Source organism: Pseudophryne corroboree, chromosome 1 (assembly GCF_028390025.1).
Source record: "Pseudophryne corroboree isolate aPseCor3 chromosome 1, aPseCor3.hap2, whole genome shotgun sequence".
Classification (NCBI taxonomy): domain Eukaryota; kingdom Metazoa; phylum Chordata; class Amphibia; order Anura; family Myobatrachidae; genus Pseudophryne; species Pseudophryne corroboree.
The window spans coordinates 454,634,329-454,651,945 of NC_086444.1; the positions used below are offsets into that span (position 1 = coordinate 454,634,329).

Consider the following 17,617-nt stretch of genomic DNA (forward strand, 5'->3'; position numbering starts at 1 on the left):
TCCAACTCTACACTCCAATGTTATTCCCTGTTCAATCCAGTGTACCTCGCAGAAAGAGATTTAACCATGGTAAGTCTACCATAAATCTCCTTTTATGATGTAATGTATATAATTTATTGTTATTTAGCATAATGTAGTTTAGAGGTCTATTTTGATAAAACATTTTTCTGATTTTGTTTCAGTTAGGGGGCGCTAGACTCAGGGGAGACTTAGGCAAGAGATTGACACTTAGGGCCTTATTCTGAGCTTTAAACCTGTACATTTTAAACAAAAGAACTTGAGCATAAATGGGTACAAGCATCAGTTCCCCCAATGCAATTAGTGAAAAGGATTTAACATCAGTACAAAAAATAAAAAAAATGCTATATTTCTCATTCATCCAACCGGACCCTGCGGCACCCAGGACTCAGCATTAGGCTTCACTCTCCTTCTAAGTTTGCCCCCAGACTCCTGTGAAACTAGCAAATATGAGTCTGGGGGCAGGCTTGGAAGGAGAGGGAAGCCAAATGCAAGGACGCTGGGATACACACAGCACTGCCGAGCTCCGGGATAACCCTGCCCCGCACTATGTGGTCAGTGCTGCGACCACACAACTGGTTTCCTCTAAATAGATGCTGTCCTCTGACAAGAGTGTTTAACATCTCTCTAATTTTGAGTATATTTGTGGTGAGCTTTGTACTCCTCGAGTCCAAAGGCCCTGAAGAGGATACTGAAGAGCAACAGCCCCAAGTCCTGAAAGCGGGCATCCATCACCACAGTTGTCTAGTCTCAAATGGTGAACAGGCAGCCCCTGTTGATGTTATCTACCATAAGCCACTTGAGCCTGATGTGCCCTTTGAGACAATCTAGTGAACTGGATGGTCAACTTATGGTGTGAAGGGTTTCAATCTGATATTAGGTCAATCGTAAAACACTATTAAGCTGAATTATGAAAATTGCACCACCTCAAAGGTTGACACCATCTTTCCTAAGATTCTTATGCAAAACAGAAAATACATCTTTCTGAGAGTCAGTAGAGACTTTTTCAGTCTCTGTAATGAAAGGCATATGTCACCTAGCAAGTATACCTTCTACTGTCTGGTGTCAAACAATAAACCCAGAAAAAAATAATTCACTGACCAGGATTTATAGTAATTGATCAACCATGCATGGAACTCCATCTGCACTGTCACTTGCATGTGGACCTGAAGTAGAGTTGAAGATTTCACCTTAATTAGCACATTGTCAAAATACTGCATGATCGCCCTCAGACCAAGTCTCTTTGTTTTGTCTCAAAGAGACAGATGATCAAAAACCATCCAGGTGGTAACTTCAGAAGAGCTACGATTCCTCTCACACAGATTACGGATGTGAAACTGAAAAAACGGTCCTGGAGGAGAAGTTGGTGGTCTCCTAAATGGGCAGATTACACATCATGATGACCTTTTTTATGGGATTGAAAGCTGACCACATAGCTGACCAAACCTTTTGTTATCCTCCTTTAGGAACAGAAAATTGCCCCCTGTAATTAGAACCCCTAGTATTACATGAGAAACCAAAAAGTCAGAAACCTAGGACCTCTAGATTTGGCAGCACGAATGGAAATTTCTTCACCCTCGGGAGCCTGGCTAATCATTTTATACAATTCTGGCCCGAGCCAGGCATAACCTACAATTATTATTGTCTAAAGAGTCCTCTTAAACTCAGTGTCTGCTTCCCAGGTCTTAAGCCACACCATGACAATGTAAGTTGAATTCATTAAGTCCCACACCAAAAGCTGCATCACCAAGGTGCTTTCCAGATGTGGTCTATCAATGTTAACAACACAGACCTTGTTTTACTGTGTGCCTTTGGAAAGCTGTTCTGATCACATTTCCAATACCTTCATAACTTAATGGATCTAATAGTTTCCAGCAGTAATGTATATAAATGCCTTTACATTTCTTATACCTTTAAGTGATACTGTATTGGGTATCTGAATTGTCATTTTGCCATAAGACCACTTCTCATGCAAACGGTCATCTCCTGAGGCTTTGGTGGGGAGAAAGAAAGGATGAATAAACTTACACATATCCCTGTCATTCGGCAAGCTGAGAAAGCTCTGTAATAGACTGGGACAAAGACTAGTTTTTCTATCTCAGCTGCTTCACAAATGCATGGTCTGTGGTTGATGCTGCACAAAGGGCATCCACATCAGACAATTCATTAGGCTGTGTTTGAAAAATGACTGGAGCTGGTTGGTTGGTTGGTAGTTTAGCTCTGTCTACTTTATGTCTCGCCAAGGCTTAGTACACAGACCCCTTAGTCTGACATTTCTAAAACACATAACTAATGTCCACCCCCACACCCCCTACCAGAGTTCACCCTCTAATTACTCACTTTAGTGACAGAAAAGGATGACATAACAAATAAGAATTTACTTACCGATAATTCTATTTCTCATAGTCCGTAGTGGATGCTGGGGACTCCGTCAGGACCATGGGGATAGCGGCTCCGCAGGAGACAGGGCACAAAAAGTAAGCTTTTAGGATCACATGGTGTGTACTGGCTCCTCCCCCTATGACCCTCCTCCAAGCCTCAGTTAGGTACTGTGCCCGGACGAGCGTACACAATAAGGAAGGATCTTGAATCCCGGGTAAGACTCATACCAGCCACACCAATCACACCGTACAACTTGTGATTTGAACCCAGTTAACAGTATGATAACAACAAAGAAGCCTCTGAAAAGATGGCTCACAACAATAATAACCCAATTTTTGTAACAATAACTATGTACAAGTATTGCAGACAATCCTTGGGATGGGCGCCCAGCATCCACTACGGACTATGAGAAATAGAATTATCGGTAAGTAAATTCTTATTTTCTCTAACGTCCTAGTGGATGCTGGGGACTCAGTCAGGACCATGGGGATTATACCAAAGCTCCCAAACGGGCGGGAGAGTGCGGATGACTCTGCAGCACCGAATGAGAGAACTCCAGGTCCTCCTTAGCCAGAGTATCAAATTTGTAAAATTTTACAAACGTGTTCTCCCCTGACCACGTAGCTGCTCGGCAAAGTTGTAATGCCGAGACCCCTCGGGCAGCCGCCCAAGATGAGCCCACCTTCCTTGTGGAGTGGGCATTTACAGATTTAGGCTGTGGCAGGCCTGCCACAGAATGTGCAAGTTGGATTGTGCTACAGATCCAACGAGCAATCGTCTGCTTAGACGCAGGAGCACCCATCTTGTTGGGTGCATACAGGATAAACAGCGAGTCAGATTTTCTGACTCCAGCCGTCCTTGAAATATATATTTTCAATGCTCTGACAACGTCCAGCAACTTGGAGTCCTCCAAGTCGCTAGTAGCCGCAGGCACCACAATAGGCTGGTTCAAATGAAAAGCCGAAACCACCTTAGGCAGAAACTGAGGACGCGTCCGCAGTTCTGCCCTGTCCGAATGGAAAATCAGATATGGGCTTTTGTACGATAAAGCCGCCAACTCTGATACTCTCCTGGCTGAAGCCAGGGCCAGTAGCATGGTTACTTTCCATGTAAGATACTTCAAATCTACCGATTTGAGCGGCTCAAACCAATGGGATTTTAGAAAATCCAAAACTACGTTGAGATCCCACGGTGCCACTGGAGGCACAATCGGGGGCTGTATATGTAGTACACCTTTGACAAAGGTTTGTACTTCAGGCACTGAAGCCAATTCTTTCTGGAAGAAAATCGATAAGGCCGAAATTTGAACCTTAATAGACCCCAATTTGAGGCCCATAGACAATCCTGCCTGCAGGAAATGTAGGAATCGACCCAATTGAAATTCCTCCGTTGGGGCCTTCTTGGCCTCACACCACGCAACATATTTTCTCCAAATGCGGTGATAATGTTGTGCGGTCACTTCCTTCCTGGCTTCAATCAAGGTAGGAATAACTTCCTCTGGAATGCCCTTTTCTTTTAGAATCCGGCGTTCAACCGCCATGCCGTCAAACGCAGTCGCGGTAAGTCTTGGAACATACAAGGTCCCTGCTGAAGCAGATCCCTTCTTAACGGTAGAGGCCACGGCTCTTCCGTGAGCATCTCTTGAAGTTCCGGGTACCAAGTCCTTCTCGGCCAATCCGGAGCCACGAGTATTGTTCTTACTCCCCGTAGCCGTATAATTCTCAGTACCTTTGGTATGAGAGGCAGAGGAGGAAACACATACACTGACTGGTACACCCACGGTGTTACCAGAGCGTCCACAGCTATTGCCTGAGGGTCTCTTGACCTGGCGCAATATCTGTCCAGTTTCTTGTTGAGGCGGGACGCCATCATGTCCACCTTTGGTTTTTCCCAACGGTTCACAATCATGTGGAAGACTTCTGGATGAAGTCCCCACTCTCCCGGGTGGAGGTCGTGTCTGCTGAGGAAGTCTGCTTCCCAGTTGTCCACTCCCGGAATGAACACTGCTGACAGTGCTATGACATGATTTTCCGCCCAGCGAAGAATCCTTGCAGCTTCTGTCATTGCTCTTCTGCTTCTCGTGCCGCCCTGTCTGTTTACGTGGGCGACTGCCGTGATGTTGTCCGACTGGATCAACACCGGCTGACCCTGAAGCAGCGGTTTTGCCAGGCTTAGAGCATTGTAAATCGCTCTTAGCTCCAGTATATTTATGTGAAGAGACGTCTCCAGGTTTGACCACACGCCCTGGAAGTTTCTTCCCTGTGTGACTGCTCCCCAGCCTCGTAGGCTGCATCCGTAGTCACCAGGACCCAGTCCTGTATGCCGAATCTGCGGCCCTCTAACAGATGGGCACTCTGCAACCACCACAGAAGAGACACCCTTGTTCTTGGTGACAGTGTTATCCGCTGATGCATGTGCAGATGCGATCCGGACCATTTGTCCAGCAGATCCCACTGAAATATTCGTGCGTGGAATCTGCCGAATGGAATTGCTTCGTAAGAAGCCACCATCTTTCCCAGGACTCTTGTGCATTGATGTACTGACACATTTCCTGGTTTTAGGAGGTTCCTGACAAGTTCGGATAACTCCCTTGCTTTCTCCTCCGGGAGAAACACCTTTTTCTGAACAGTGTCCAGAATTATTCCCAGGAACAGCAGACGTGTCGTCGGGGTCAATTGAGATTTTGGAAGATTCAGAATCCACCCGTGTTGTTGAAGCACTACTTGGGTTAGTGCTACTCCGACTTCCAGCTGTTCTCTGGACCTTGCCCTTATCAGGAGATCGTCCAAGTAAGGGATAATTAATACGCCTTTTCTTCGTAGAAGAACCATCATTTCGGCCATTACCTTGGTAAAGACCCGAGGTGCCGTGGACAAACCAAACGGCAGCGTTTGAAACTGATAATGACAGTTTTGTATCACGAACCTGAGATACCCTTGGTGTGAAGGGTAAATTGGGACATGCAGATAAGCATCTTTTATGTCCAGGGACACCATGAAGTCCCCTTCTTCCAGATTCGCTATCACTGCTCTGAGTGACTCCATCTTGAACTTGAATTTCTGTATGTACAGGTTCAAGGATTTCAGATTTAGAATAGGTCTTACCGAACCGTCCGGCTTCGGTACCACAAATAGTGTGGAATAATACCCCTTTCCCTGTTGTAGGAGGGGTACCTTGACTATCACCTGCTGAGAATACAGCTTGTGAATGGCTTCCAATACCGTCGCCCTTTCTGAGGGAGACGTTGGTAAAGCAGACTTTAGGAACCGGCGAGGGGGAGACTTTTCGAATTCCAACTTGTAACCCTGAGATACTACCTGCAGGATCCAAGGGTCCACCTGTGAGCGCGCCCACTGTGTGCTGAAAATCTTTAGTCGACCCCCCACCGCCCCTGAGTCCGCTTGCACAGCCCCAGCGTCATGCTGAGGGCTTTGTAGAAGCCGGGGAGGGCTTCTGTTCGTGGGAAGTAGTTGCTTGCTGCACCCTCTTACCCCTTCCTTTGCCTCTGGGCAAATATGACTGTCCTTTTGCCCGCTTGTTCTTATAGGAACGAAAGGACTGCGGCTGAAAAGACGGTGTCTTTTTCTGTTGGGAGGTGACCTGAGGTAAAAAAGTGGATTTTCCGGCTGTTGCCGTGGCCACCAGATCCGATAGACCGACCCCAAATAATTCCTCTCCTTTATACGGCAATACTTCCATATGCCGTTTGGAATCCGCATCACCTGACCACTGTCGCGTCCATAAACTTCTTCTGGCAGATATGGACATCGCACTTACTCTCGATGCCAGAGTGCAAATATCCCTCTGAGCATCTCGCATATAAAGAAAAGCATCCTTTAATTGCTCTATAGTCAATAAAATACTGTCCCTATTCAGGGTATCAATATTTTCAGTCAGGGAATCCGACCACACCACCCCAGCACTGCACATCCAGGCTGAGGCTATTGCTGGTCGCAGTATAACACCAGTATGTGTGTATATACTCTTCAGGGTAGTTTCCAGCCTCCTATCAGCTGGATCCTTGAGGGCGGCCGTATCAGGAGACGGTAACGCCACTTGTTTTGATAAGCGTGTGAGCGCCTTATCCACCCTAGGGGGTGTTTCCCAGCGCGCCCTAACCTCTGGTGGGAAAGGGTATAATGCCAATAACTTCTTTGAAATTAGCAGTTTTCTATCGGGGTTAACCCACGCTTCATCACACACGTCATTCAATTCCTCTGATTCTGGAAAAGCTACAGGTAGTTTTTTCACACCCCACATAATACCCCCCTTTGAGGTACCTGCAGTATCAGAGATATGCAAAGCCTCCTTCATTGCCGTGATCATATAACGTGTGGCCCTATTGGAAAATACGTTTCTTTCTTCACCGTCGACACTAGATTCATCTGTGTCGGTACCTGTGTCGACTGACTGAGGTAAGGGACGTTTTACAGCCCCTGACGGTGCCTGAGACGCCTGGACAGGTACTAACTGGTTTTCCGGCCGACTCATGTCGTCAACTGACTTTTGCAGCGTGCTAACATTATCACGTAATTCCATAATTAAAGCCATCCATTCCGGTGTCGACTCCCTAGGGGGTGACATCACCATTACCGGCAATTGCTCCGCCTCCACACCAACATCGTCCTCATACATGTCGACACACACGTACCGACACACAGCAGACACACAGGGAATGCTCTTATCGAAGACAGGACCCCACTAGCCCTTTGGGGAGACAGAGGGAGAGTTTGCCAGCACACACCAAAGCGCTATAAAAATGTATATAAACAACCCTAAAAGGTGTTGTTTCTGTTATATGCGCTTAATATATAAAAATATCGCCAAAATATGCCCCCCTTCTCTGTTTTACCCTGTTTCTGTAGTGCAGTGCAGGGGAGAGTCCTGGGAGCCTTCCTCACAGCGGAGCTGAGCAGGAAAATGGCGCTGTGTGCTGAGGAGAATAGGCCCCGCCCCCTAAAACGGCGGGCTCTTCTCCCGGAGTTTGCGATATATGGCAGGGGTTAAATACATCCATATAGCCTCAAGGGCTATATGTGATGTATTTTAGCCATAGAAAAAGGTATTATACATTGCTGCCCAGGGCGCCCCCCCCAGCGCCCTGCACCCTCAGTGACCGCTGGTGTGAAGTGTGCCGACAACAATGGCGCACAGCTGCAGTGCTGTGCGCTACCTTATGAAGACTGAAAGTCTTCTGCCGCCTGTTTCCGGACCTCTGGACCTCTTCAACTTCGGCATCTGCAAGGGGGGTCGGCGGCTCGGCTCCGGGACCGGACTCCATGGCTGGGCCTGTGTTCGATCCCTCTGGAGCTAATGGTGTCCAGTAGCCTAAGAAGCAAATCCATCCTGCACGCAGGTGAGTTCACTTCTCTCCCCTAAGTCCCTCGTAGCAGTGAGCCTGTTGCCAGCAGGACTCACTGAAAATAAGAAACCTAAAAAACTTTTTCTAAGCAGCTCTTTATGAGAGCCACCTAGATTGCACCCTGCTCGGACGGGCACAAAAACCTAACTGAGGCTTGGAGGAGGGTCATAGGGGGAGGAGCCAGTACACACCATGTGATCCTAAAAGCTTACTTTTTGTGCCCTGTCTCCTGCGGAGCCGCTATCCCCATGGTCCTGACGGAGTCCCCAGCATCCACTAGGACGTTAGAGAAATAGTAGTGAATAACTTATTTTTGGTTAATATTTTTTTCTTTTGCTCCTTTCCTGGCCTGTTTCTCCCATTGCGGAGGTGCTGCCCTGGTCTGTTGGCTCCAGGGTTTGGGGAAATTTCCTTGACAGTCTTCTCGTCCAAGGTTCTAGAAGCTGGAGACAAACATAGCCCCCGTTAGACAGGTCCTGGAACACCTGTGTAAATGAATGGTGGTCAGTGTTTATCGCCATCATTTTGGCATTGGTACAGTCTGTGATGGTCAGACAGCGTTACCAGAAGGCCCCACTTTCAGTCATTATGACGAAGGGGATTATTTATCCAGTGATATGTATAGACACCATGTGGGTCACAACGGGCCTCTGATGCACAGGCTATGGCTGCTGTATGTGTCCCTTTCCTTTCAGGATCCAATTAAAACTTCTCACACTAACTTACACTAACTCTCACCCTCTCCTCTCCCTTTTACATCGCTGACCTTATCTCCCTTTACACTCCCACCCATGCTACTCGCTCCACTAATGCATGCTGCCTCTCATGCCTACTGATTACTTCCTCCCACTCCTACCTTCAAGATATCTCACGTGCTGCTCCCTTTCTCCGGAATTCATTAGCTCTCCCCCTCAGACTCTCCACCTCTACAAAACGTAAAACGGGCTCTCAAGACCCACTTCTTCACCAAACCCAGCCTAATCTTATCCTAAGCCTCTGTTCCACGTTCACTGTCTACCCAATCTGTGTCACCCCTATCTGCCCCTCCCCTTTAGAATGTAAGCACTCACGAGCAGGGCACTCAACCCTCATGTGCTTATCCTTCTCTCATACCCCTTTCAGACCGCCACCTATGAATACGGGTCATTGGCATATGAGCGTGCATAACCCGTGTTCAGGTGAGGTCTGAAAGGTGCCAGGGGAAAAATACCGGGTTGAGCAACCCGGTATTTCAACTCTGGTCGCGAGCAGGGTTGAACTCGTGTTCAACCCGACTCACTGTGCGGTGTGAACGGGAGCCGGGTTGATGCGACCCATTTCCCGTTCACTGTGTGTGTACGGGCGGCGCTTGGAGATCATGTGATCTCCAAGTGCCACAACCGCCGCATCACTGTTTACGTTACCAACCCGGCAATATGCCGTGTTGCAGACAGTGGCAGCGGGTTGCCTGAGGTGGGTCTCACCCTGAGAGCACCCGTGTCAGGTTCCCTGGTGCGACCCGCCTCAGGCGGTGGGAAAGGGGTATCACTTAAACCATCTTCATCGACACCCAGTCCCGTAGTTTTCGGCCACCCTGATACTTAGGTCAGTGTCTTCTGCTGCTGTAGCTATGTTTATTTACCCTGTACTTGTCCTATATTGTCTTCAACTGTAAGTCACTATTCGTTTATGTACTCTGTAATTGGGCGCTGCATATCCCTTGCAGCGCCATATAAATAAAGGATAATAATAATAATAATGTGTTTCTGCTATCTGTCCTATATTCACTAACTATCATCATGCGACATTAATGCGATGTGCATAGCTATTGCTGTTATGGGGGGGGGGTGACTATGGCCCTCATTCCGAGTTGATCGCTCGCTAGCTGCTTTTAGCAGCAGTGCAAACGCTAAGCCGCCGCCCTCTGGGAGTGTTTCTTAGCTTAGCAGAAGTGCGAATGAAAGATTAGCAGAAGTGTTCGAAAATCTTTTCCTGCAGTTTCTGAGTAGCTCCAGACCTACTCCTAGACTGCGATCACCTCAGTCTGTTTAGTTCCTGCTTTGACGTCACAAACACGCCCTGCGTTCGGCCAGCCACTCCCCCGTTTCCCCAGCCACTCCAGGGTTTTAGCCTGACACGCCTGCATTTTTTAGCACACTCCCGGAAAACGGTCAGTTTCCGCCCAAAAACACCCACTTCCTGTCAATCACACACCGATCAGCAGAGCGACTGAAAAGTGTCTGTCGCCCCTGTGTAAAATTGCTTAGTTTTGTGTGAAATTACTTGGTGCGTGCGCCCTGTGGCCCAAACGCATGCGCAGAACAGCCAGTTTTTAGCCTGATCGCTATGCTGCGAAAAACGGCAGCGAGCGAACAATTCGGAATGACCCCCTATGACATTCTCAGCTGTGGGATACATTTGTAATGCAGCATTACTAATAGGCATATGACCTCATTTAGCAGCTGTATAATTGCCCTGTATCTCTTACAATTATAGTAAGTACAGTATATTTATGTTGATTTTTTTGTTACATTACTCTTGGATAATGTATTAAATATCTTTCTTTTCATATTAGCATGTGCTAATAGTCGCAGTGTTTGGATATTGTGCCGTTATTTGTCCTACCCTACAATTTAGCAGTGGAAAATCTATTGTTGATTGTAGTTACCTAATTATTTTGTGTGTATGGTTTTCATAGCAATTTCTACAATATATTAGTCAGAAATAATAAAGAATCCGTATGAAAATGCCATTTACAAAACCACGTGTAACAAATGCAGATGTGATTTTCTATATACAGTAGGTCAAGTAAAAGAGTTCAGGTGTATATTATCTAAAAGCAATTCATTTGTTTGGGTAACATATTACATAATAATTGTACTTTAATAAATAGTCTTAGGTAACTCCTCCTGTCCATACCTTCTGCATTTCTTCATGTGTGCTTTGTATAAGACTATACAGTGCTTACCTACCACCTTTTCTAATACATCCTATATTTTTATTCTATTCTGAATAGTTAGTGCTGGCGGAGTTGCCTCAGGAGGCTGCAGATCACCCCGCTGCCAGGCATTCTGTGAGGAGAAGCAGTCTAATAATTGACAGCGATAAACAGATTGGAAGCAGAATTATGCAAGAGCAAACAAAGGATCCATACATTCATACCCAAGCAGCGGTATGTGATTACACAAAAACTTCAAAACACTCCAGACATTTAGCTTTTAGCGCCAGACTGAATAGGTCCCAAAGAAATCTAGGGGCTATGCAGAAAATGCAACTGTGCTACAAGCGGGATGTAGTCAGGAGACCGCCAGTCACAATACCGACACCTCCATCCCGCACACTGAAAATCCCAACAGTTGGTATGCCAACTAATAGGGACTATTCCCACTCGTGGGTGTCCACGACATAGAGTGGGAATAGAACCTGTTGCTGGCATTCTGCGGCTGGGATCCCGGCGTAGATGCTGACCACCGGCAAAACAGCCCCAACCCCTACAAACTGCCTTGGATTTAAATGCATAGATCCATTTTCATGTATAGAGCTATAAATAGAAATGTAGAGAGGTATAAATAAAAATGTACCTCTCTCCTGCCAACCCTTTTTACTATAGTGATTAAAGAGGGGTGTGCCTCACTAAACCATCACATGGTAGGTGTGCTGATAGATGTTTCACCATATTAGAATGTTTGTGAACCACTAAGGTACATGCATCAGTGCTAAAAGGAAGTGATTATTCAAAATCACTAGGTAGGCAGGAACACTCTAATAATTACCTAACAAATACACATACCTCTATATACTAACAGACAACTATACACATGTAGGTTACATATCGCCACATAGGCCCATGACAGCGGAATTGTTATTTATCCATCAACTTTTAGCCATAGACTGATGTGATAAGTTATTTAAATGTATATATTTCTGGAGTGTGACAATAGTAAGGCAATAAGGATATGGCGGACACAGAAAATGTGGCCTTGGGGGCAACACATGTATTTCAGGACTGGTAACATAGGGTGCGTAATGCATAATGCAGCTACAGTTTTACCCAGAGTAACGTAGGCTGAATAGTGAATTACATAATTCTAATGCTTCAGGTCCCTGTGACACTGCAACATATGAAGCCTAGAACCCCAGCCTCTCTCTTTTCCTCTCCAACCTATGGTGAGTATAGTAACTGATGATTGTTTCTACTTAATGCTGAGGTTTCTATTTCCCTTAATTTTTTCTTTGTTATTGTCTGTATATTTTATGCCATATACGATTGCTTTAAAATGATATTATTTGCAGCACCTCTTTTTTACTCCTCTGTATTAGAGCAGTTCATGGCCCCAGAGTTGAGTGCACTGTGGACTAGGTGTGCCTTGCAGGAGCCCCTGCAGTATATCCAGGAGAGAGAGGAGGAATCCATGAGTGAGCTGGAGGTGAGAGTTGGCAGCAATACAAAGACAAAACAGTGATTGTAAGTTTCACTTAACACTTAACTTAACACACTGTAACTATCCAGCAATCTCACAATGGCCCAATACGATGTATCGATACATCATGTCCACATATTGTGCAGTCTGCCGTATGGTGACACGATATATTGTTAAATGGTAAATGTAACTGCACCGCATCTCAGCAACACATCAGATGGGAATATACGACCACACAATTCATAAAGCGATGAGTTGTGTGTATATACTACACGATGGTCGCAGGTACCATAATTACATGTCAAATCGTGTAGTGTGTGCCCAGTTTTTGATAGATATTGCAGAAAGTAATAAAATCAACTTCAATATTAAGAAATATAAGGATGAGACAACATGTAGGTAGCAGAAGACTAGGGACGCTGAAACATGTCATGTCTTTTTCCTCAGATGGTACGTGCAGCCACAGAATCTGCTGTCAGTCTACTGCTGTCCTCAGGTGGGCCGTCATTCTTTCTGCATTTTACCAGTTGTGGAGACTTCTAAGAAGTCTCTCATGTAGGGCTGTTGGAGGGGAAGGGGCTGCTGGATATGAAATGCTTTGGCAGTGACTGCTGCCCACTGCTACACATAATCACCTGGTAAGCACGGGAAGAATGGATTGGGGAGATTCACAACTTATATATATATTCATACAAACATTTACATACCAAGGGCTTCAATTACTTTTCTCTAACGTCCTAGTGGATGCTGGGGACTCCGAAAGGACCATGGGGAATAGCGGCTCCGCAGGAGACTGGGCACAAAAGTAAAAGCTTTAGGACTACCTGGTGTGCACTGGCTCCTCCCCCTATGACCCTCCTCCAAGCCTCAGTTAGATTTTTGTGCCCGAACGAGACGATTGCAGGCTAAGGGGCTCTCCTGAGCTGCTTAGTGTAAAAGTTTAAAGTAGGTTTTTTATTTTCAGTGAGACCTGCTGGCAACAGGCTCACTGCACCGAGGGACTAAGGGGAGAAGAAGCGAACTCACCTGCGTGCAGAGTGGATTGGGCTTCTTAGGCTACTGGACATTAGCTCCAGAGGGACGATCACAGGCCCAGCCATGGATGGGTCCCGGAGCCGCGCCGCCGGCCCCCTTACAGAGCCAGAAGAGTGAAGAGGTCCGGAAAATCGGCGGCAGAAGACGTCCTGTCTTCAATAAGGTAGCGCACAGCACCGCAGCTGTGCGCCATTGCTCTCAGCACACTTCACACTCCGGTCACTGAGGGTGCAGGGCGCTGGGGGGGGCGCCCTGAGACGCAATAAAAAACCTTTTTTTGGCAAAAAATACATCACATATAGCTCCTGGGCTATATGGATGCATTTAACCCCTGCCAATTTTTCCATTAAAAAGCGGGAGAAAGGCCGCCGAGAAGGGGGCGGAGCCTATCTCCTCAGCACACTGGCGCCATTTTTTCCTCACAGCTCCATTGGAGGAAGGCTCCCTGACTCTCCCCTGCAGTCCTGCACTACAGAAACAGGGTAAAACAAGAGAGGGGGGGCACTAAATTGGCATATTAATATATACAGCAGCTATATTAGGGAAAAACACTTATATAAGGTTATCCCTGTATATATATAGCGCTCTGGTGTGTGCTGGCAAACTCTCCCTCTGTCTCCCCAAAGGGCTAGTGGGGTCCTGTCCTCTATCAGAGCATTCCCTGTGTGTGTGCTGTGTGTCGGTACGCTGTGTCGACATGTATGAGGAGGAAAATGATGTGGAGGCGGAGCAATTGCCTGTGTTAGTGATGTCACCCCCTAGGGAGTCGACACCTGACTGGATGGTCTTATGGAAAGAATTACGTGATAGTGTCGGCACTTTACAAAAGACTGTTGACGACATGAGACAGCCGGCAAATCAGTTAATACCTGTACAGGCGTCTCAAACACCATCAGGGGCTATAAAACGCCCGTTACCTCAGGTCGATACAGACACTGACACGGACACTGACTCCAGTGTCGACGGTGAGGAAACAAACGTATTTTCCAGTAGGGCCACACGTTACATGATCACGGCAATGAAGGAGGTTTTGAACATTTCTGATACTACAAGTACCACAAAAAAGGGTATTATGTGGGGTGTGAAAAAACTACCCGTAGTTTTTCCTGAATCAGATGAATTAAATGAGGTGTGTGATGAAGCGTGGGTTTCCCCCGATAAAAAACTGCTAATTTCTAAAAAATTATTGGCATTATACCCTTTCCCGCCAGAGGTTAGGGCGCGTTGGGAAACACCCCCTAGAGTGGATAAGGCGCTCACACGCTTATCAAAACAAGTGGCGTTACCGTCTCCTGATACGGCCACCCTCAAGGAACCAGCTGATAGGAAGCTGGAAAATATCCTAAAAAGTATATACACACATACTGGTATTATACTGCGACCAGCAATCGCCTCAGCCTGGGTGTGCAGTGCTGGGGTGGCTTGGTCGGATTCCCTGACTGAAAATATTGATACCCTGGACAGGGACAATATATTATTGACTATAGAGCATTTAAAGGATGCATTTCTATATATGCGTGATGCACAGAGGGATATTTGCACCCTGGCATCAAGAGTAAGTGCGATGTCCATTTCTGCCAGAAGAGGGTTATGGACGCGACAGTGGTCAGGTGATGCGGATTCCAAACGGCATATGGAAGTATTGCCGTATAAAGGGGAGGAGTTATTTGGGGTCGGTCTATCGGACCTGGTGGCCACGGCAACGGCTGGGAAATCCACCTTTTTACCCCAAGTCACCTCACAGCAGAAAAAGATACCGTCTTTTCAGGCTCAGTCCTTTCATCCCCATAAGGGCAAGCGGGCAAAAGGCCACTCATATCTGCCCCGGGGCAGAGGAAGGGGAAAAAGACTGCAGCAGACAGCCTCTTCCCACGAACAGAAGCCCTCCCCCGCTTCTGCCAAGTCCTCAGCATGACGCTGGGGCCTTACAAGCGAACTCAGGCACGGTGGGGGCCCGTCTCAAGAATTTCAGCGCGCAGTGGGCTCACTCGCAAGTGGACCCCTGGATCCTGCAGGTAGTATCTCAGGGGTACAAATTGGAATTCGAGACGTCTCCCCCTCGCCGGTTCCTGAAGTCTGCTTTACCAACGTCTCCGCCCGACAGGGAGGCGGTATTGGAAGCCATTCACAAGCTGTATTCCCAGCAAGTGATAATCAAGGTACCCCTCCTACAACAGGGAAAGGGGTATTATTCCACGCTGTTTGTGGTACCGAAGCCAGACGGCTCGGTGAGACCCATTTTAAATCTGAAATCCTTGAACACTTACATAAAAAGGTTCAAGTTCAAGATGGAGTCACTCAGAGCAGTGATAGCGAACCTGGAAGAAGGGGACTATATGGTGTCTCTGGACATCAAGGATGCTTACCTCCATGTCCCAATTTGCTCTTCTCACCAAGGGTACCTCAGGTTTGTGGTACAGAACTGTCACTATCAGTTTCAGACGCTGCCGTTTGGATTGTCCACGGCACCCCGGGTCTTTACCAAGGTAATGGCCGAAATGATGATTCTTCTTCGAAGAAAAGGCGTCTTAATTATCCCTTACTTGGACGATCTCCTGATAAGGGCAAGGTCCAGAGAACAGTTAGAGGTCGGAGTAGCACTATCTCAAGTAGTACTACGACAGCACGGATGGATTCTAAATATTCCAAAATCGCAGCTGATTCCGACGACACGTCTGCTGTTCCTAGGAATGATTCTGGACACAGTACAGAAAAAGGTGTTTCTCCCGGAAGAGAAAGCCAGGGAGTTATCCGACCTAGTCAGGAACCTCCTAAGACCAGGCCAAGTGTCAGTACATCAATGCACAAGGGTCCTGGGAAAGATGGTGGCTTCTTACGAAGCGATTCCATTCGGCAGATTCCACGCAAGAACTTTTCAGTGGGATCTGCTGGACAAATGGTCCGGATCGCATCTTCAAATGCATCAGCGGATAACCCTGTCTCCAAGGACAAGGGTGTCTCTCCTGTGGTGGTTACAGAGTGCTCATCTCCTAGAGGGCCGCAGATTCGGCATTCAGGATTGGGTCCTGGTGACCACGGATGCCAGCCTGAGAGGCTGGGGAGCAGTCACACAGGGAAGAAATTTCCAGGGCTTGTGGTCAAGCATGGAAACGTCACTTCACATAAATATCCTGGAACTAAGGGCCATTTACAATGCCCTAAGTCAGGCAAGACCTCTGCTTCAGGGTCAGCCGGTGTTGATCCAGTCGGACAACATCACGGCAGTCGCCCACGTAAACAGACAGGGCGGCACAAGAAGCAGGAGGGCAATGACGGAAGTGGCAAGGATTCTTCGCTGGGCGGAAAATCATGTGATAGCACTGTCAGCAGTGTTCATTCCGGGAGTGGACAACTGGGAAGCAGACTTCCTCAGCAGACACGATCTTCACCCGGGGGAGTGGGGACTTCACCCAGAAGTCTTCCACATGATTGTGAACCGTTGGGAAAAACCAAAGGTGGACATGATGGCGTCCCGCCTCAACAAAAAACTGGACAGATATTGCGCCAGGTCAAGGGACCCTCAGGCAATAGCTGTGGACGCTCTGGTAACACCGTGGGTGTACCAGTCAGTGTATGTGTTCCCTCCTCTTCCTCTCATACCAAAAGTACTGAGAATCATAAGAAGGAGAGGAGTAAAAACTATACTCGTGGCTCCGGATTGGCCAAGAAGGACTTGGTACCCGGAAATTCAAGAGATGCTCACGGAAGACCCGTGGCCTCTACCTCTAAGAAAGGACCTGCTCCAGCAGGGACCATGTCTGTTCCAAGACTTACTGCGGCTGCGTTTGACGGCATGGCGGTTGAACGCCGGATCCTGAAGGAAAAAGGCATTCCGGATGAAGTCATCCCTACCCTGATCAAAGCCAGGAAGGATGTAACCGTACAACATTATCACCGTATTTGGCGTAAATATGTTGCGTGGTGCGAGGCCAGGAAGGCCCCTACAGAGGAATTTCAACTGGGTCGATTCCTGCATTTCCTGCAAACAGGACTGTCTATGGGCCTCAAATTAGGGTCCATTAAGGTTCAAATTTCGGCCCTGTCAATATTCTTCCAAAAAGAACTAGCTTCTGTTCCTGAAGTTCAGACGTTTGTCAAGGGAGTACTGCATATACAGCCTCCTTTTGTGCCTCCAGTGGCACCTTGGGATCTCAATGTAGTTTTGGGATTCCTAAAATCTCATTGGTTTGAACCACTCACCACTGTGGACTTAAAATATCTCACATGGAAAGTGGTAATGCTGTTGGCCCTGGCTTCAGCCAGGCGTGTCTCAGAATTGGCGGCTTTATCCTATAAAAGCCCTTACCTAATTTTTCATACGGACAGGGCAGAATTGAGGACTCGTCCTCAATTTCTCCCTAAGGTGGTTTCAGCATTTCACTTAAACCAGCCTATTGTGGTGCCTGCGGCTACTAGGGAC

The 17,617-nt window shown here is 47.2% G+C and overlaps 1 protein-coding gene across 4 annotated transcripts in view; it reads left to right on the top strand.

Annotated features, from left to right (window-relative positions):
• REC8 (REC8 meiotic recombination protein) overlaps nucleotides 1–17,617 on the top strand; it is a 295,804-nt gene that overhangs the window by 258,670 nt on the left and 19,517 nt on the right. For all 4 annotated transcript variants that reach the window (XM_063913650.1, XM_063913647.1, XM_063913648.1 and 1 more), the window contains 4 exons: nucleotides 10,758–10,913; nucleotides 11,842–11,908; nucleotides 12,062–12,168; nucleotides 12,610–12,658. In XM_063913650.1, the coding sequence (XP_063769720.1) occupies nucleotides 10,758–10,913; nucleotides 11,842–11,908; nucleotides 12,062–12,168; nucleotides 12,610–12,658 (379 nt within the window). The remainder of the gene's footprint in view (nucleotides 1–10,757; nucleotides 10,914–11,841; nucleotides 11,909–12,061; nucleotides 12,169–12,609; nucleotides 12,659–17,617) is intronic.